The sequence below is a fragment of the Enhydra lutris genome, unplaced genomic scaffold, assembly GCF_002288905.1.
Source record: "Enhydra lutris kenyoni isolate GAN:26980312 unplaced genomic scaffold, ASM228890v2 scaffoldscaffold91, whole genome shotgun sequence".
Taxonomy (NCBI): Eukaryota; Metazoa; Chordata; class Mammalia; order Carnivora; family Mustelidae; genus Enhydra; species Enhydra lutris.
Genome location: NW_019154175.1, coordinates 1,559,360 through 1,579,963, shown reverse-complemented (window position 1 = coordinate 1,579,963; position 20,604 = coordinate 1,559,360). Strand labels below are relative to the sequence as shown.

At 39.6% G+C, this 20,604-nt stretch overlaps 1 protein-coding gene across 2 annotated transcripts in view; it reads left to right on the top strand.

Moving 5' to 3' along the window:
* The first annotated feature begins 409 nt into the window (after positions 1–409).
* Positions 410–20,604, top strand: part of LOC111162366 (hydroxysteroid 11-beta dehydrogenase 1) — a 61,314-nt gene continuing 41,119 nt past the window's right edge. Inside the window, exon 1 of one of the 2 annotated variants that reach the window (XM_022526741.1) lies at positions 410–560. Coding sequence is in view for 1 of the 2 variants with exons in the window: in XM_022526738.1 (XP_022382446.1) it covers positions 3,106–3,343 (238 nt within the window). In the remaining variant the exon portion in view is untranslated. Of the gene's footprint in view, positions 561–3,105; positions 3,344–20,604 lie in introns of those variants that run through there. The other variant, XM_022526738.1, reaches the window with a different exon arrangement.

Genomic DNA, 20,604 nt, shown 5'->3' with positions numbered 1-20,604 from the left:
GAACAGCCTGTTTCCTTCATTACACCTGGGGAGGTCAATCTAAGATAGGCTACCTTGGCATGAATATTATTTTGAGTTAAAAGCAATCCAAACCCAGCACATTCAGGAAAAGCTCTTTATCTCCCCCCAACTGCCTTCTTGTACCAGGAAGAGAGCTATAAAGGAGACTCCTCTTTACCTTATCTGCATAACAGGGCAATCCTTGTTTTCCAAATATCTCCTTTCACCTTCCTGCTAATGGTCTTTCTCCCCTTTGTTTCTTCAGAACTCTATCCTTCTCCTTAGCTCTTATTAAGTCTCATGTTGCCGCACTGTCTTTGGAATTTTGTGTCTGTGTGGATTCACTGTATGTCTGAAAGTAAATTTGATTTTCTCCTGTTAATCTGTCTCAAGCCACTTTGATTCTTAGTCCAGCAGAAGGACCTTGAAGGGGAGAGGAAATTCTCACTCCCCAACAGTTGACGTAGTCAGCGGGATACTTTAACTCATTGGATACTGCTTGCCTCAGACACAGCTGCTGCTCAAAGATCCTGGGACATCTGACACACAGCTGACGGAAGGTAAGATTTCTTACCATGTCAGTCTCCCAGAATCTCTATCTGCAGAGTTCAGTGGCATGAGAGTCCTTTTTCCCTCTATCTAAATTTAGATTAGCAGGAGAAAATATTCGTGGAACTAGTTCCTTGAGTCTAGCAACTCTGGTTAACTATGCTAAGACAACTCGTTGGTTATGATCCATTTCTTTGATCCATTTCTTTGATCCATTTCTTTCCAGAGATGGTTTTTGTTTTTCTTAGTCTGTGTCCTTTGTGTCTTTGGTCATGGAATGTGTTAAGTTGACACTGGGTTGCCCACTAATTTCCCTGCAATGCATAGACAGTAAAACAGCACACAGTCCCCAGCCTTGTGGCACATCCCTCCTAGGTATTTGTGTGGTTCTAAAATGATGTAGGAAACGAAGGCATAAGAAAAATTAAATTTCTTTTCTACTTACTTACAACCCATTGATGAGTCCTTGAAACAGGCAGAGTGACCTTCCTCTGGGAGCTCAGATGCCTCAATGTTGACACTTTGCTAAGGGCAAAAGGAATTCTTAGCCTGATGTCCCAGGATCCTATGAGTCTACTTTAAACATATATAAATTCCTTTAGAAACTTCCTTTATCTCTACCCCTCAAGATACTTGTTAATAAGCATCCTCTAAGCATATGGCCCACCAATATACCTCTGAAAGTTCTCATGACTGAGTTTTTAACTAAACAGTAAGAAGTGACCTTTTCCAAACAATAGCTAGCTCACTCAGGATCCTGGAAACCTTGTTTCCAAACTACCTTGGAGGTTTGTGCTTTCCCTAACCCACTCCCAACTTAAAAGTATAGAATTAGCCACTTCCTCATGACTCCAATGCAACTCTTTCTGCCCATGGGTTCTGCCCTGTGCTTTAATAGGGCTTTTTGCCCTAAAGACATTCTCAAGAATTCTTTTTTGACCATTTGTTCTGAACCCCAACATTTCAAAATCATTTTGGTGTCCAAACATGTGGCTTGAGTCTTCTCATTTGGACTCTGAGCTTCGGTGCAAACTTGGTGAGTACTTTCTCTTCTCTTTCTTTACTTTAATTTCAAGGCCTTTTTAAGGAGTATGGTCTTATTGGAACACTTTCATATCAATTGTTCATGCTGCAATCCTCTAGTCTTCCAGTGGCTACTCTAAGGGGAGGAAAAAGCCTGCCTTTTGGCTGGAACTTAGTACCGTGGTCAGAATTGTAATGAAACCCAGAAACTTGCCCTCTCTTTACTCATGTCCTTATACAAAGCTGTCTGTCTTGGGCACAAGATGGCCACCTAAGTCACCAGGATGGCTGCCGATCTTTAGGACTCCCATGTGAATTTCCTCTTCTTTGGTCCAATGTGATCCCCTCCACATCTCTGGTCTAGTCACTTCTGGCTGGGAGACCTCCACTCAGAGCTGGCCAAAACCAGTACCTGATTGAGTTAAAACCCAAACAGGGACCATTTCCTAGGGAAGTTGGTTGTAAAAGTCTACATGTTAGAATGTCCCTTAGACCATCATGAATTTCCATTTTTACTATTTTCCATCAATGTCCTCTATTAACTACTTAGGTTATTTGGGTAATTTTCCCTTGTAAAACTTTTCTAATGTTTTCCATGGGTTAAAAACGATGAGTTCTTCATGGCAAGGCAAGGCACAGTATCTTCATCGATACCTGGCACCCATTTGCAGTCTAGAATGCAATGGGGAAGCTGGGGGCTGCTAGCATCCCTTCTACGGGGCCTTTAATGGCAAGGCAGTGATCATAGTGATTTCATTTGAGGGAAACCGTGGGTCACATTGACACCTGGAACCTCTGACATATCCTGCATGGGTTGCCACCAGAGAGTGGGGCGGTGGGGTGGATTTTCTTGGTAATGGACCTTCTCTCTTCTTCAGTTCCCAAGGACTCTCCCTTTTAATGCCTTTTAATGCCTTTTAACCCACTGTAAATTCAGTGGGTTTAATGCCTTTTAACCCACAATTCCGATTGCAAAATTTAAGAAAGGACTGATCTCCTGTAACACTGCATGGCCTCAGTAGGATCTATCAGTTAGATCTCTTCTGCAGGAAACAGGGCAATGGACAGAGATATCCTAGGTACAAGACTTCATGGCTCTAAATCAGGACCTAGATTTAACAGCCTCTTCCAGAACATGTTTAGTCAGTAAACAGGCCAGTAAACTCCCTCTTGAGATCCTGGGTGATAATTATCTAAATAGGTCTCCTCCTGCCAGAACCCATGTTGCTGGAGGAAACCAGCCACCCCTGATGAAAGGGACACTGACCCTCTCTCACCATTCCTCCTCCTAATAGATGTAGGAGCTTCTCCCTCATTCATTCCCCGGGTTAATGGCTACAATTGGAGCCAACTGTGGTTAGTGTACCTCAGGATGGGAACTTTAAGGAATATTCCCAAGCAGCTGCCAAAACTCCCTTTGTTTCAGGGAAGTGCCCTGTCTTCTTCACCCCAACATCGACTATGTATTTCTGCTTTGGTGGGGAAAACAAACAAACAATACCCATAACATGATTTCTGCTCATCTATGAACTAATGAGGTTTAGAACAAGGAACCCTCTTTCTCTGCCTTCTGGCAGCTCCTGGCCTCCTACCTTTCCCTCTCCCTCCTCCTATTTCTGCAGCACCTTGGGTAGGGCCTGTATAACTGGTTCCTATACCATTCTCAGTGCCGCTGGTGCCGTTGGCTCCTCCTCCTCCCCTCACTGTCATGGAGTGAAGAGCACCCCTGGACTTAACACCACCTACTTCAGATTACCCCACGGTACCCCAGGTAAAAATGACAATGGGAACAAATTGGTTAGCTTTTAAGAGGACCCAGGTGGAACATACTTTGATATTTAAACTAATTTAAATTTGTTGTCTTAAGATAGCTAGGTCTTTAGCATTCTTGGCACCAAGTATAAAACTTTGATTCTACCGAGGTTTACTAAAAGTCAAACTCATGTTTTCTCTGTTGCCATATGTTAACAAAAAAGATGACTTAAGACGATAGCTAGTTTTGTCCGTCTCAAAGTTTTCATGGGTAATTGTTATGATAGCATTCAAAATCTTTGGTAACCTGAAGCTTTAAAGCTTTGTTTGGTTGTTAAATTGGGATTGGATTCACTGGACATCTAGGTATTTTCCAAATGGAATAAAGTGCTAAAGTATTGATTACTAAACATAAGGTTTATCTGCTTTTGACTTCTTATTGCAGAGAAACTAAGGATATTTGGGTCTGTTGGAAAACCTGCTTTGTGCTTAAATGTATCTGTAAATTTGCCATCTAAAGAATTCTGGTGTAACCGTTCACAATTTGTTACTACTTAGTTTTCACTGGAGACTAAGGTTTCTAAGGGTTAAAATTCGGCTAAATGTAATTAAGACTGATGGAAATAAGGGAAGCAATTCTGTATGTATAAGAATGATCTAAGAAATGGGAATATATTTTTGTGGAAGGTAAAATAAGGTAATTTTGTCCTGAGACTTTTTTTTAAAGGTTTTATTTATTTATTTGACAGGGAGAGGAAGATAGCAAGAAAGAGAGAGTTAACAAAAGAGAGAGAGAGAGAGCACAAGCACAGGGAGCAGCAGGCAGAGAGAGAGAGAAGCACCCTCCCTGCTGAGCAGGGAGCCCAATGCGGGACTCGATTCCAGGACTGCGGGATCATGACCTGAGCGGAAGGCAGATGCTTAACTGACTGAGCCACCCAGGCCCCCTAACTGAGACTAATTTGAGAGGAATCAATTGGGAAAAAATCTGAATGCAAAGGAAAGTTGTAGAAGGTTTGTGAAGGGAAATCCTTGGAAAGGAAATTTAAGTGTGGTCAGGATGAACTGAGGTTGACATAAATGGATTTTTAAAATGCACTGGTGGAGTGCTGAGGTGGCTAAGTCAGTTAAGCGTTGGACTCTTGGTTTTGGCTCAGGTGGTCATGGTGTTGGGCTCCCTGTCAGGCTCCACACTCAGAGTGGAATCCGCTTGGGGTTCTTTCCCCCTCCCTCCCATGCTTTCAAGCTCTCTCTATGAAATAAATACATAAATGTTTTAAAAAATATACAGGTATAAGATTGGAATTCTGCTTTCTCTCTGTTAAAAAGACACGTTTCCCTGGATTGTTGATCTGCTCTTGATGAGAAAATGTGAACAAAGTTGTTTTCTCTTTGCACAGAAAAACCAGTGGCTCTGTTTTGTCTTTATCAGGTCTTTGGTGATCTATAATCCTATTTAGGCATGTGCCTAAGACTTTCTAAGGCTTTAATGAACTTCCCCAAGATTTAAATCATAAACAAAATCTCTCTGACTAATTAGGCTTGTTTATTTGGTGTGTTACATTCTAATATAAGGTCATCACTTGATATTCTGATTACTGAAGTGTTCTCTATCGCAGAAATAAGTGTATTTGCTTGTCAATTGCATCCTAATGAACTCATATTGATGGGGTTTTGGAATCTAGGTGAAGTTCTGTGGGGTGCGGTCTGGAGCCAACCACCAAGAAAGAATTCTTGAGACATCTTTGGTGCAAAATGGTGGTTTCATTAAAGCACAGAGACAGTACCCATGGGCAGTAGAAGCTGCTACAGAGGGGTCTTGAGGAGTGGTGATCATATACTTGGGGATTTGGGGGAAGTAAGGAAAAGGGAGGTTTCAAAAGACTTTCATATGCTAAAAAGGACCGACTTACAAGATTTCTGAGGCCCTGGTATTGTCAAGTCTAAGGTGGTTCCCCTCTAGCAAGGTATTAACATTAAGACAGTTGGGAGGTCCCTGGAAGAATGTCACACATGTTCCATGGGGCAGGGGAGGGGGAGTTGCAGGGGGGTTGGTTTGTCTTCAGCCAGGCTTCTACTCCTCGTCAAAATCATTTCATTAACAATGTCCATTTCTGAGTTTTTGTCATTTGTAAGTGTTCTGATGCTCTTATACAACATGTTTCATCTTCAAGGAGATTCATAAAAAAGATTTTTAGGGCAAATAGAGTATTTGATATCTTTAAGATCATAAAACTGAAATGGGTAAGAATTTCCAGAACTAAAAAGCTGCATTCAAACTAAATAAGAATCAGTAAGATGGGACTCAATGAATTGAGAAGTATGATTATAGTTTTGGGACTCTTGTGTACAATATTGCTGGTTCTCTAATGTTCTTCTAGATTAAGGAAAATTTCTCTTAAGATATCTATGACTTAGAAAAATACGATAAAATATTCCTTTGTGAACAAACTGAGGCATTAACTTTTCTTTCTCTCTGAACCCTCTGAAATTCAAGAAGTCTCAGTAAGTATTCTTTCTTCTGTGGCAATCATACTCATTTGCATAAGTTCAATAAGAATCTGTTCTCCTTGTAAAAGGACACCATTGGAAACTGGTTATTTTACCAAGGCTTTGACTGGAATGTCATATTTGAGAGACATGCATAGACTCCGATATGACCAAACAGCTTTGAGAAATTGAGGTTGACTTTATGAAACATGGAGCCATAAAACCCCTTGGAAATGCTGACCTGATACAGAGTTCCCAGCAGCCTCACCAGGTGAGTAAAGAATGTCACTTCCTGGCAGGTGCAGGAACCTCAGGATACTTTGGGGACCACAAGAAGAGAAATTTACCCAAATTTACAGGTATTGCAGGTGTGTCTGATGGCAAGTAATTGGCTTGGCTTCTGGCCTAGAGAGGCTACTAAAAGTTCAGTTCCTTATGAAAACTTTCTAGCAAAGCTGATTTTGAAAAATCTATACAGCCAGTTGCTATTGTTGCTGAACTTAGGTAAATAATTAAGCCACTTTAAAAAAAAAATTGGACTTGCTTTTCAAACGAATTAGTCTTGATTTGGGTATCTCTGGAATTAGGAGTGATTATAGAGAGAAAGAATTATGTTTCAATTACACACCTTGGTGGATGTTAAATTCTAGTTCTGATTGTCTTTAACTGCTGTTTGCCGAAGCTAGACAACTGGAGGTAAACTTCAGAGAAGTTGCCACTATAGCTCACGTATAGATAGATAATCCTCATGCTTGTTATTCTGTGGGGATAGTAACAGGATCTCAGAGGCACATGATTATTTGAGCAGCTGGAAAATGGAATTGACTCCCCAACAACTGTAAAACTCAACTAGAACCTTAACCAATTCTGTATGGCTGGAATGACAATATCGTTCCCTAAAAGTCAGAGTGTAACCCACACTATGGGGTTAACTATGGACTTGTGAAAATGATGGATGACCCCACTTTCCTTATGATTGGATTGGATGATGCATTTGGAGATACCCTTATCTCCTGATACAAGTCTTCTACCACTTTCCAGTGATTTCTCGTAATTAGGGTATTATTAAGACTAGACCTAAAACAAAGAGGGCTTCTTGATGGTTTTATCCCTCTGCCATATTTGTCCTAGGAACTACCTCTATGGAGGTAAAATTGCAAAAAGAGGCTTTAGCCAAGCACACAACAGCCCTCCTGGTAGAAGAAGCATAAGACCTCACTATGGGACAGTCCCTGACAGTGATGACTCCACATCAGATCCAGAGTGTCTTAGAGACCAAAAACCACCAATGGATGATGGGAGTCTGACTTATTAAATACCAGGCTATGCTCTTAGATACACCTGAAATAATACTTAAAATTTGTCAGACTTTAAGCCCAGCTACTCTTATGCCCAGGCCTGACCATCATATTTCCATGTTAGAACATGACTGTTCAGAGATTGTTGATCTTGTTTATTCCAGCAGACCAGATTTAAAAGAGTCCCTATTGAAAATGCGATGACAGTTGGTTTGCTGATGGCGGTTGTTTCATGGAAAAGGGGATAAGAAAAGCTGGGTACACTATGAGTCAGTCTAACCCAGATTTTTGAGGCCAAAGCCCTCCCATCATATGTGTCTGCCCAAAAAGCAGAGTTAAGAGTGCTCACTCATGCTTTACAATTAGCAAAGGGCCTCGAATAATATCTATACTAACTCTAAATATGCCTTCCTAGTCCTACAAGCCCATGGAGCAATTTGGAAGGAAAGAGGATTATTACCGAGCCATAACTCCCCAGTCAAATATGGGCCTGAAATTATGATTCTTCTTGAGACTCTAGGCCTACCTAAGGGGAGAGCTGTAATTCCCCTCAAAGGACATCAAAAGGATATGACCTTAGAATCTAAAGGCAACAACTTAGCAGACATACAGCCAAGCAGGCAGCACAAAATCAACAAACTGAAGTCTTATGCCAGTCTTAATTCCAATAAAGCCCATAACTCCTGTCTACTCAGACCAAGAAATTCACATAGCCCAGGAATGAGGATATACAAAATAAGCACAGGACTGGCTTCTTAATAAGGAGAGAAAATCCTTTATACCCACAAATAACCAATGGAAGGTAATACAGGGTTTATACCAAGCTATCCATTTGAATAAAAAGGCCCTGGAACAAATGGTTTAAAATATCTCTGATGGAATTAGCTTAACCACTACCATTAAACAGGTCAATCATGTGCTATCTGCCGCAAGCAAATCCTAGAGTGAGACTCGCCCCGGCCCTCTTTTAGGGCCAGTTGGAAGGCAGGGGATGTATCCTGCTGAGGAATGGCAATTAGATTTTATGCAAATGCCACCTTGTAAAGAATATAAGTACTTATTGGTTTATGTAGACACCTTTCCTGGATGGATTGAGGCCTTTCCTTATAAGACAGGAAAGACCACTGAGGTGACAAAAACTTTGCTAAAAGAAATTGTCCCTAGATTTGGACTCCCTCAGTCCCTACAATGTGATAACAGACCATCTTTTATCATACAAATAACTCAGCAAGTAGCGCAGGCCTTAACAACTGATTACTATTTACATTGGGCCTAGCATCCAGAGTCCTCTGGAAAGGAGGATCCAAAACCAAGTAGCCCTTGGTATCCTGACTGCCGCTCAAGGAGGCCCAGAATTGGGTGGCTGGCTCCTAATGGGAACCAGTGACTATGTGGTTCTGACTCATGGCAATGGCTTCCCCCAGGCTGGATAGGCCACTGTACTCTGGGTTTAGCCTGGATGCATAGACATATTATTAAAACCCAGCCAACCTTCCAAATTTAAAACCACGGCGGGGGGGGGTTGGCGGTGCCTGGGTGGCTCAGTGGAGTAAGCCTCTTCCTTCGGCAGAGGTCATGATCTCAGGGTCCTGGGATCAAGCCTAGCATCAGGCTCTCTGCTCAGTGGCGAGCGTGCTTCCCCCTCTCTCTCTTTGCCTGCCTCTGCCTACTTGTGATCTGTCTATCAAATACATAAATAAAAATCTTTAAAAAAAAAAAAAAGAAAGATAAACAACAGTGGATATGTTCTGTTTCATTGGTATAAACATCAAGTATCCATCTTTGTTCCCTCTTTGATACTGGAGGATGTCATTTGGCACATGGAAGCACTTGATAAGTACACAGTCAAAGCCCTAAATGACATTCAAAATAGCATTTCCCTATTAAATGCTGAAGTAACACAAATGCATAAAGCAGATTTACAAACTAGAATGGCATTAGATGTTTTAGTTGCTGCACAAAGTGGAACTTGTGCTGTCATAATAACATTCCAGATTATCACAAAAACATTTCTGGGTTTCTAACTGACATGAATACTCAAATTGGCACTTAAAAGGTTCCCTCTCTTCCTTTAAATGATTGGTTGAACTCCTGGACTCCAAGAGGATTTTTGTCAACTATCAAAGGACTTTTATTTGGTCTTCTTTTTTCTTTTTGTTATTCTATTCATGTTTGCTGTTTTCTCCCATGTCTCTCCACCTGGTACAGAGACCCCTTTCCTGCCATAACTCAAGCCAACAGATGTTCCTTTCCACTTGGGAAGATCCAGCATGTGGTCTCCCTTGAATTCAGCTGCCTTTGCCTTTCATAACTCCTATATGTATAAACCCCCACTGACCAATGTTAACCCACAGATAGGGACATCTCCATCCCCATATTCATCAGAAGAAAGCTACAGAAGATAAGACCTTCCACCCTCAGAAACCTTAAAGATTTAAGGGTCAAAATTATTCAGGGGGGAATGATGTGGGAAGCAAGCAAAAGAAAAATCAAATTTCCTGGGGCACCCAGGTAGCTCAGTGGATTAAGCCTCTGCCTTCGGCTCAGGTCATGATCTCAGGGTCCTAGGTCCCATGTCTGGCTCTCTGCTCAGCAGGGAGCCTGCTTCCTCCTCTCTCTCTGTCTGCCTCTCTGCCTACTTGTGATCTCACTCTCTGTCAAATAAATAAATAAAATCTTTTAAAAAATTAAATTTCCTTACTACTTACAGCCCATTGACAAGTCCTTGAAACAGGCAGAGTGACCTTCCTCTGGGAGCTCAATGGCCTCAATGTTGACACTTTGCTAAGGGCAAAAGGAAATTTTTGCCTGACCCCTCCTCCACCCCCTCCACCCAATCTTCCCCACCCCTGCCCCAGGATCCTATGAGTCTACTTTAAACATATAGAAATTCCTTTGGAAAACTTCCTTTGTCTCTACCCAAGAGACATGTTAGCAATCATCCTCCAACCATATGGCCCACTGATACACATCTGAAGGATCTCATGATTGAGTTTTTACTTAACAGTAATAAATGACATTTTCCAAATAACAGCTAGCTCACTCAGGGTCCTGGAAACCTTGTTTCCAAACTACCTTGGAGGTTTGTGCTTTCTCTAATCCCCTCCCAACTTAAAAATATAGAACTGGCCACTTTCTCACGACCCCAGTGCAGCTCTTTCTGCCCATGGGTCCAGTCCCTGTGCTTTAATAAAACCACCTTTTTGCACTGAAGACATTTTCAAGAATTCTCTCTTAACAATTTGCTCTGAACCTCAATATTTCCACACCACAAAAGACCCGAGGCTTTAGCTAAAGTGGTTAAAATGCATATAAGATTTTTCCTTTTTTCTTGTTCTGTGTCCTAAGATCTTGGCTTTGTGACCAGTGAGAATATTCTCTTTGGTCTCCATCATTTGGAGGATGTGTTTACTAGGGTACACCTTGGTGGCTAGTTGAAAAGACTAGGGCTCTAACTCCAACTCTCTCTCTCTCCCCCCGACCTTTCATCCTGGGCCTTGCCACCTCTCAGTGGTGTATGTCATGAGGGCATGTCTAGACCATAGGAACCTTTATCCTCTCAACCTTCATTGCTTATAAATGCTGGGAAGTCCCATTTCAATAGCACCTGCCTAGTATCACAGATGAGTGGCCTGTGACTGGAGGAGTCTTATGATTTTGTAAGAGACCAGACACCATTTTCAGGACACCATCCTTACTGCCTGTGCAGTGAAGACCTTTTCTTTCTCAGACTAATCTTGGGAGTAAATTTTGGATCATGGCGGCTGCATCATCTATGCCCTCTTTGAATGACACTTGCGTCTTTGGTTTAGCCATTAAAAGGTTTATTGGTTTGAGTTGCTCTTAATAGATCCTACTCCTCAATGGCCAGGTGATGGATCCTTTAAATTGGCTCTCTTTAGAAGAAAAATATTTTTTATAGAGAGTTCCCAATTGTCTTATTAGTATAACAGCTAACCTTAGGGAGTCCTTTGACAAGATGCAAGAACAGAAATTAGACTTAGGACAAAAATAAATGCCCACATCCAAGGCACATTTTCCTAAAATCTGCCTGTTTTAACTTCCCTTTCCCTACAAGATGTCCAGGGAGCATCCAGCCTATTCTCTGGGTTCAAGGTATACAAGTTACTTATATAAATGCTGAATGCCAGGAAATGAACTTAATAAAAGCACCCAATGTTGGCAGTGAGGCTGGCTTTGATCCTACATCCCCGGGCTAGATCTATAAGCAGGATCTGCCAGCTTTAGGCATCCTGTGCCATGTCCTTTACAGGTGTGTCCTAGATCCCCCACTGCAAAGAATTTTTTTGCCTGGACAGCAGCAGATCTTTTAAATTATAAAGACTTCCCCTCACCCCCTCCTCAGAAAATCCTACCGAGGTTAGAATTGGTTGATGACTATTCATAACCTCCCTTCCACAGAGGAAACAGGACCAAAATTTCTCTGCAGCCCTCCTACAAATGACCTCAAAAAGCTAATATTCAGGGATTAATAGAAGCCAAGGTTAAATTTTGTACCCAGAAAAAAGGCTTTTGTTGAAATGCTTTATATAGACTCTACAAAGGCATAAGTCTTTTGGTTCCCATTTTACTTAAAAATCCCCTGATATAAAGAAGCAAATTTAGTTTAAAAAGCAGGCCAGTCCCTTGATATTCAGGCTGTAATCCAGTTCTTTGGGGGAATTAGAATCAACTGTCTTTGTCTTACAAAGCTCTACAAAACCAGAAATGCAACTCTAAAAATAAAAGTCAAAGCCCACCCATCTTTACTAATCCCTAAAACTCGATTATTCCTCTCAAAAGGATCGTAGATATAGACACAATATCAGAACAAAATTCCCCTGTATTAAAAAAAAGGGGGGGTAAATTTTTGATACCAATTACCCTGAAATTTGAGGGGGGAAAACATTTTTCATTCTTTCTCTGTCCCTTCAAATTGTAAATATTATCATATCTTTGTAAGGTAAATACAGCCCACTGTCACCTGAGACTGAAGGAAAAAAGGGAGGGAGGAAGGCTTTTTAAAATAAAAATTGCTAAAATGGCTTTTGTGCCCAGCCTCCAGCATCTCTGATAATAGGCAGATATGCTCCCAATCTCTACCTCGGAGAAATTTTGGATATTTACTCTGTGCCTTTGTGATGCAAATCTTCTACTCCCATCTTTCCTGGGACCTAAGAGCCATTCTTTGAAATACAAACATAAGAGAGTTTTTCATCAGGGGAAAAAAAAAAATAGAGGGAGGTATTTAAAAATTGGGTCTTCCTGTCCTCTCCACAAATATTAGTAAAAATAAAAGCTCTAAGATTTTGTTTCCATCTGAATGTGTGTCCATATGTGTTGTAAATATGAGGTATTTTCTCTACCTCCAGGTGGTATTGCTAAAATTAATTTGCCAAAGAGCTCTTTTAGTTGTTTTGGAGGCAAGCATTTGTAAAACTTGGACATTCTAAAACTCAGAGAGAGAAACTAACCCAAATGTTTTTCCGGTTCACATGATCTGGGAAAATATTCAGTATTAAAAAGCTAATTTGAAGTTGTTTATCTAATTAAAATAAACATATCTTTAGAGTTACCAGCATTAAATGTAAAACTTTTATTCTGCCTATATTTACTGAAAATCAAATAAGTTCATGCTACATCTCTATTGCAAAATTTGTCAAAAGAAAAAAAATCTTCAAATAATCATTGACTTTGTCTAATGCCTCATGATGTTTTGTGGGTAATCTAAACAGAATTGTTAAGAACAAGTAAATTAAATGGATGTAAAAAGAGAAAAGGTTTGTAGGTAAACTTTTAAATAGCTTCCAAAATCTTTAATAACCTGAAGGCTTTACAAAGTTTTGCTAAGTTAAATGATACATTGTTAAATTTGTTAAATATCTAGATCATTTGCAAACAAGATAAAATAATAAAAGATTAAGTACTGAACATTGGTTTATTTAGTTTTGCTTAATTACAGAGAAACTAACGATAAATTCAGGTCTGCTAGTAAACATGGTTTGTGCTTTATTGAAGGGTTGTACTATGAAAAACACACACTTCTAAAAATTTTAAAATGTGTTCATAAATTTGCCAACCTAAAGAAGACTGGTATAACAGTTCACAAATTGCTTACTACTTAGATTTCTTTAGAAATTAAGGTTTCTAAGAGAAAATTTTTAATAAATATAATTAAGACTACTGAAAATAATAAAGGAAATAACTTTGTATGCAAGGAAAGTAAGATGTGTGTCTGGGGATAAAAAAAAAAAAAAAAGAAGAAGAAGAAGAAGAAGAAGCATGAGGAATGGGAACACATTTTTGTTGAGGGAAAATAAAGTAATTTTGTCCTAAAGTGAAGCTGGTTATTTAAAGAGGGAAGACTTAGGACAAAATCCGAGTGTAAAAATGTTGCAGGTTTATGGAAAAGAAATCTGGAAAGGAATTTTATGTGTGATTAGTACTGGCTAAGATTAGAGTCGATTTAAGTAAATAGATGAGTTTTAATATTAAAAACACACTGACACAAAATTAAAATTTTGTCTTTCTCTTTGGTAAAAGGACAAAGTTTTCTTGAACTATTGGTCTGCTCTTAATAAGAAGTGGCAAACAAAAGTTTTTCTTCACCTTTAAAGTTACCTGCCTAGAAAACAAGCACTGTTTTCCCAAAATAATTTCCTACATTTATCAAGTCTGATTACTTAAGAAAACTGAGTCTTAATATTTAAAAGGCTAAATTTTGCTTACAACTATTCAACCTCTTGTATTTTCCTTTGAAATCTTCTATTGTCAATTTGGTTAAATACATAATAAAATAATGTTTCATAATAATTATGATCCCAAAATGAAATTCTAAAATGAAATCTTTTGACCAGAGCACTCCTGGAACATTTCAAAGATTTTGTAAGAAATTAAATTAAGTAGGCTTATTTGGCATGTTAGATTACATGGGAAGCATTGTCAAATAAGTGTTACTAAACCCTCTTGGGTTATATTTATATAGATATTTTATTAAACTAAGTGTTCTAAAAATTGTATGAAACTCCTAGAAATCTGACGTCCTGGTATGTTATCTTCTTGGAGTGTTGTGTGTCACAGAAATAACCAAATTTCTCTGTCCATTGCATTGTAATGAAGTAATCAGATCTTTAACCCTGGTCATTTGTAAGTCTTTTCATTTAAAGTTACTGTTTCATTTCAATGCTGTTGCCAATGTATTTTTCATCTTAAGTGAGACTGAGAAAAAAATTCTGAGTATGGATTTCTGATAACCTTAAGATTGTAAAATTGAACTAGGTAAGAATTTCCAAAACTAGTGGTAAAACTGAAATCAAAGAGTTAACAACTTGGGGACTGAATGAAGAAGACAACTATCATTTTTATGACTTTTTGTTTACACCATTGATGACATTTTTAAATATTTTGTTTTTCCAGATTTCAGGAAACTTTTTCTCTTAAGCTGACTCACCTATAGCAGTGTGAGAAATTATACCTTTGTAATCAGAATTGAAACATTTATCTTTTCCTCCGTACCTTGTCCCTCCAGAATTTAAAAGCTCTCAGTGAGTGTTCTTTATATTTTCATGGCAATATATTTACTTGCATAAGTTTACTAAGAAACTGTTCTCCTTGTAACAAGATACAAGGAAATTGGAAACATTGGTTATATTTCCAAGACTCTGACTGAAATTTCATATTTTAGGGAGACATACTTAGACCAGATAGATATGACCCCACAACTTTAAGGAACTAAGGCTGACTTTATGGAGCCAATAAAGTCCCTTGGAAATATCAGCCTGGTACCTTGCTTTCAGAGTTCCCAGCAGGCTCTTCTGTGAGTAAAGTCACTTTGTGGCAGGTACAGGAACCTCAGGATATTTGGGGGACCTCAAGAAAAGAGGAATTAACCCAAGTCCACAAGTATTGCAGGCAAAGTCTGATGACAATATTTGACTTAGTCTCTGGCATCAAAAAATTAAGAATTCAATCTAGATACCTCATGAAAACTTTTAGCAAAGCAAGTTTTTATTTTTTATGTTTTATTTATTTAAGTAATCTCTACAACCCCTATGGGACTCAAACCCATGATCCTGAGATCAAGAGTTGTCCAGTCCACCAACTGAGCCAGCCAGGTGCCCCAAAGCAGGTTTTGTTTTGTTTTTTTAAGATTTATTTATTTATTTGACAGAGAGAGATAGAGAGATCACAAGTAGGCAGAGAGGCAGGCAGAGAGAGAGGGGGAAGCAGGGAGTCTGAATCGGGGCTCAATCCCAGGGCCTTGAGATCATGACCTGAGCCAAAGGCAGAGGCTAAACCCACTGAGTTCCCCAGGTGCCCGCAAAGCAGGTTTTTAAAAAGCCTTTGTGGCCAACTGCTATTCTTGCTGCACTTAGGTAAATAATCAGGTCAACTGTTTTCTGTTTGTTTGCTTGCTTGCTTGTTTTTGAAACTAGACTTATTTTGTAAACAAATTATTAGTCTGGCTATCTTTGGTAGAAATCGGGGTGACTGTAGAGAGAAAATAGGTTTCAACAACAGACCTGAGCAAATATAGATTCTGATACTGTTCACTATAAACTAGACCAGAACCTGATTTCTTCCAGTGTCCTCCAATACCTGGCTACAACCCTGCAAAGTCAAGTTTTTTATTTTTCTCCCATATCCTGAGTTAGATTCATTTGAGAACTAAAATGCCGTTTGTCCTGAAGCCCTGCAAACTAAGTACAAACAACTCGATATAAACTTCAGAGAAGTCACCACAACAGCTCACATATAGGCAGTCTTCAGCCCTGCTGCTTTGTGGGCAAAAATATCACCAAAGACATTCAAACTACAAACCAGGAAAATCTGTCACTGGCTGCTGTCACACTATTTGAAGATGCTTCAAGCTTGACATCTAGAAATTTTCTCTCAGAGAAATTTTCCCTCAGAATTCAGAAACTGGTTTATAACTTGATTCAATCATTAACCATTGTTTTTTGTTTGTTTGTTTGTTTTCATCGAAATGCCTCTTATTTAATACCTCATTGCTTGAACCATAGGCCTAACTTTGAGGACACACCTCAAATACCACCTCCTGAAATGATTTTAACTAAACTGACCTATTGCTGAGACTGGTTCAGTGAGCTTAGACAATCTATAGGCTCAACTTTTAATGTGTGAAATGCCAGGAAAGTTTCAGAGGACGGAACTGAGGACTGCCCCAAGATGGGCCACTTTGGCTTGAACATTATTTTGAGTTAAAAGCAGTCAAAACCCAGCAGATTCAGAAAAAGCTCTTTATCTCCCCCTCAACTCCCTGCTTCTACCCAGAAGAGAGCTAGAGGGGAGATTCCTCTTTACCTAAGAAACTTTATCTGCATAATGGGACAATCTTTGCTTTCCAAACATCTCCTTTCACCCTTCTGCTAATGATTCCCCCCATCTTTTGTATCCTCAGACTCCTACCCCTCTCCTTAGCTCATATAAGCCTCATGTTGCCTCACTGTCTTTGGAATTCCATGTTTGTGGATTCCCCATATGTACAAAACTGTTACATTAATCTCCCATTAATCTATCTTTTCTCAATTTGATGATGAGTCCAGCTAGAACGACTTTGAAGAGCAGAGGAAATTCTTCATGTCCTCCACAGCCTCCACCACAAACTTCTATCATATCACTAGTAACTCTTTATACATTTCATTTGCTTCCCTGTCTGTCTTCTTCTGGGACTTAGAAAGCATTTTATTTGCTTTTCATTCATAGGACCTGACCCATAGTAAGTACTAAATAAATGTTAGCAGGTGAAATCTCCTTTCAGCCACCATAGGGCATGTATATCCCTTTTCCTCCTTCCTACTTAGGGCCCTTTTGGGGGCTGTCTATGGCCAGGCTGCTGGTTTTCATTGTGTGAAAGTGGATGAGGCAGTCTGACCTCTGCTATCAATAGCCATGGTCAAGAATGTTTTGTTGACACCTAAGGCCCAGTATCCCAGTGTTCCCAAAGCTCTGTGCCACTTCTGGGATTGCCAGATAAAACACAGAATGCCCAGTTAAACCTGAATTTCAGATAAACAATGAATACTGTTTTAGTATAAGTATATCCCATTCTGTTGAAGGGAGGGAAATTGTATCACCCCAAGATATGTCTTTTTCACACATTGATTATTCTAATTTGGTTATTTTTAATAAACTGCAGGCGCAAGAGAAGCTCTGAAAAACAAGTAGAAGTTACCTTTTTGTAAGAGACATTTACATGTATAAGGGAAAAATCTCGATTTGTAAGGGTGTATCCTTCAATACCAGGAGCAAGGAGGTGACTCTAAATATTCTAGAAACTGTTATCAATGGAGAAAGCAGGGACTTAAATCTGCATAATAACCTTACACTTGACTACTATGCTTTTCCTGGTAACTTATAGCTGACTCCCCACACACAACATCTTTTGTCTTTAGCTGGAGATAGTATTTCAGGGGTAGCTTCAGCCTTTTCAGGGTGTTAGTTTCCCTGGATCTCTCCCAGGTATATAGGAGGCATACATGTTATTAAACTTTAGTTTTTACTTTCTCCTGTTAATCTGTTTTAAGTCGATTTGATTCTTAGACCAGCTAGAAGAACCTTAAAAAGCAGAGGAAAAATTTTCCTCTCTAACACATAGCCCCAAAATGTATTTGTTGTGTGTGTATAAATATATACATATATCCATAGTTTATATATATTTATTGATTATATATGTCCTAAAAAACATATTCTGCAGTTCAACTTTAACTGGGTGTCCTGTATTTCTATTTGTTAATCTGGCAAACCTGCTTCCCACCAAAGGGAAATGGCTTCTCTCTAATGCTGAAGGCATGTGAACCCTAAAGAAACCCACCCAGCTGAGGCTGCCATGCCACCTTGATGTGCTTCCTGAAAGCTGGACTGAATGACCAAGAAAGAAACACAAGATGGGCCAAAGCCCAAAAGTGTGAGCTGTGTGGGCTTCTTCCACTGCTCCTCATGTGCTACCACTGCTTTACCAAAGTTGCCAGAGAATAACTTTTTCACTTACTGTAGGTGGGCCCTATCTCTCCTCCATGCTCAGATGCAAATCCATGGGAGTTAGGCCAAAGGAAAAACCTGAAAAACTGCAACTACAGCATGTTTAGAATTGTCTCTGCCCCACTCCCACTAAGGGGCAGGGATCAGACCATGCGTCAGGCCTCATCAGGTACCTGTTCTTTCCCAAGAGGATCTTGGCTCTCCCACACAAATGGATTCCAGGTAGTCTGCCCCAACATTCTCCTGGCCACAGACCATATGTGACAGGTGAGGGCAGGACAGCATACACAGGGCAGTTTATCCCATCTCTAGTTCATTTTCCTTGACTTTGAGATTCCATTAGTTAGAAAAGATGAGAAAAATCTGTCCCTTAGGAGCAGGGTCATGCAGAAGGGTTGACAAAGAACTTCTCCCCCACACCTCATTAGATATACGGGGCAGGTGGGGGGGAAGAAAGGGGGAAATGTGCTATTAGAAGGAAACTGTGTTATTAGATATAATGATATAAAGTGGTGGTTGTGTCCATAACTTGGAACAAATTGTGGCAGCCGTGCGCAGATTGAGTTCCTAAAAAGTCAGACCTGAGAAACTGGATGGATGGGAAAGGTAAAGAGAAAGGGAGAATTTTATGCATTTTAATATGATAAGCTCCTTTCCTGTTTCAGCATGTTGTCGGTGTTTTCCCAGGGAAGGGAGAATCTCCAAAATGAAAGGGTTCACCCACCTTTTACTCTGAAGTCTTCCCACTCTTCCCCTGGTGGGGTTAGTTTTCAAAAAGAAGAGACCACTTAACAAAGCTCCTAAACAGTCCTGAAAACCCCCCATAGCTGCTGCTGCCTCAGAAATGACAGGTGCACCTTTCATGAGCCACATCTTATGCCAAATATCCACATCTTATGCCAAGTGCCAAATGCATGGAAATTCCTCTTTGGCTGCCCCTCCTCACAGTACTTCCACCCACTAATATATTAGTCCTATCAGATCTGGCCCATTCCTTATAGTTACTTTCCCATTCAATGTCCTGCTCTTCTCACCTTCTTACTTCTTGACCCATATATTCAGGTGAGAATGATCAAATCAGAATTCCTTGCTGGGCTGCGACATGTGCCTCCAGCTGAGAGGGACCCACTTTGCGTTTTTTAAAACTGCCAGGTTGTGTTTAGGCATTTCATGGGAAGCCTGCTCTAAAGTGTATGTGGGCCAGCATCAAGGAGTGGAGTGAACAGCTAGCTTCGTTGCCATGGCAGTGAAAGGAATTTTACTTGAATGGTGAAAAATATGACTCCAAACAATTGCTAGGTGAAACATTCATATTTCCTTTTGTTTTATTTATTTATTTATTTATTTATTTATTTATTTATTTATTGTTATTTTGTTGAGAACCACTAGAAAAGGAGTAGGAAGTGGGGCTAAAGATTCTAACCAGAATTCTGAGTTCCAGTGATTTCCCTGGATAAATCAGGCTGCAGAAATACAGCAATTTTCTCATTGCTGCAGCATCTCAGATATACTAAAACAGCAAAGTTCATTGAATGTCTATTTTGGAGCAGGGCTAGGGGGAGATGGAAAGAAACAAAGACAAAAAGATCCAGTCCACATCCTCCAGGAGTTTATAAGCTAATAAGAGAATCAGGCATGAAGATATGGACATACCTTGGATCAATGTTTATTACATAATCTGTTCAAAGTGTGGCAGTAATGCATCTCTGAGACCCTTTTGGGGATTTGAAAGGTCCACTATTTTCATAATCATGCTAAGACATCATTTGCTTTTTTTCTTATTCTTTCATAAGTTTTCTAGAAGCTACAGGATGTGTGATAATACAAAGCATAATACATGTACACTTATATATTCTTGAGTTAAAAAAAGTTCTCAGTCTTGGGTGACTGGCTAGCTCAGTTGGTAGAGCATGGAATACTTGATCTCAGGGTTATGAGTTCAAGCCCCATATTAGGCACAGAGCTTACTTTAAAAAAAAAAAAAAATCTCAGTCCTAATTTCTTTTAAAGGAGCCTCCACTAATTAAAAAAAATAAAAAAGTTTAAGTAATCTCTACACCCAACATGGGGCTTGAACTCACAACCCCAAGATCAAAAGTCACATGCTCTACCAAGTGAGCCAGCCAGGTGCCCCCTCAGTCCCAATTTCTACTATATCAATATCAATAGTAAAACCACATATAGGCACACTTCATCTTATTGCATTTTGCTTTATTTGCTTTGCAGGTACTATGTTGTGTTGTGTTGTGTTGTGTTGTGTTGTGTTTTTAGATATTGTGTTTTTATAAACTGAAGGTTTACATCAACCCTGGATCAAGCAAGTCTACCAGCAACATTGCTCACTTTGTGACTCTGTGTTACACTTGGACAATTCTCACAATATTTCAGACTTTTTCATTATTATATTTGTTGTGGTCTATGATAACTGATCTTCGACATTACTATTGTAACTGTTTTGGGGCTCCACACACTGTGCCTATGTAAGATGGTG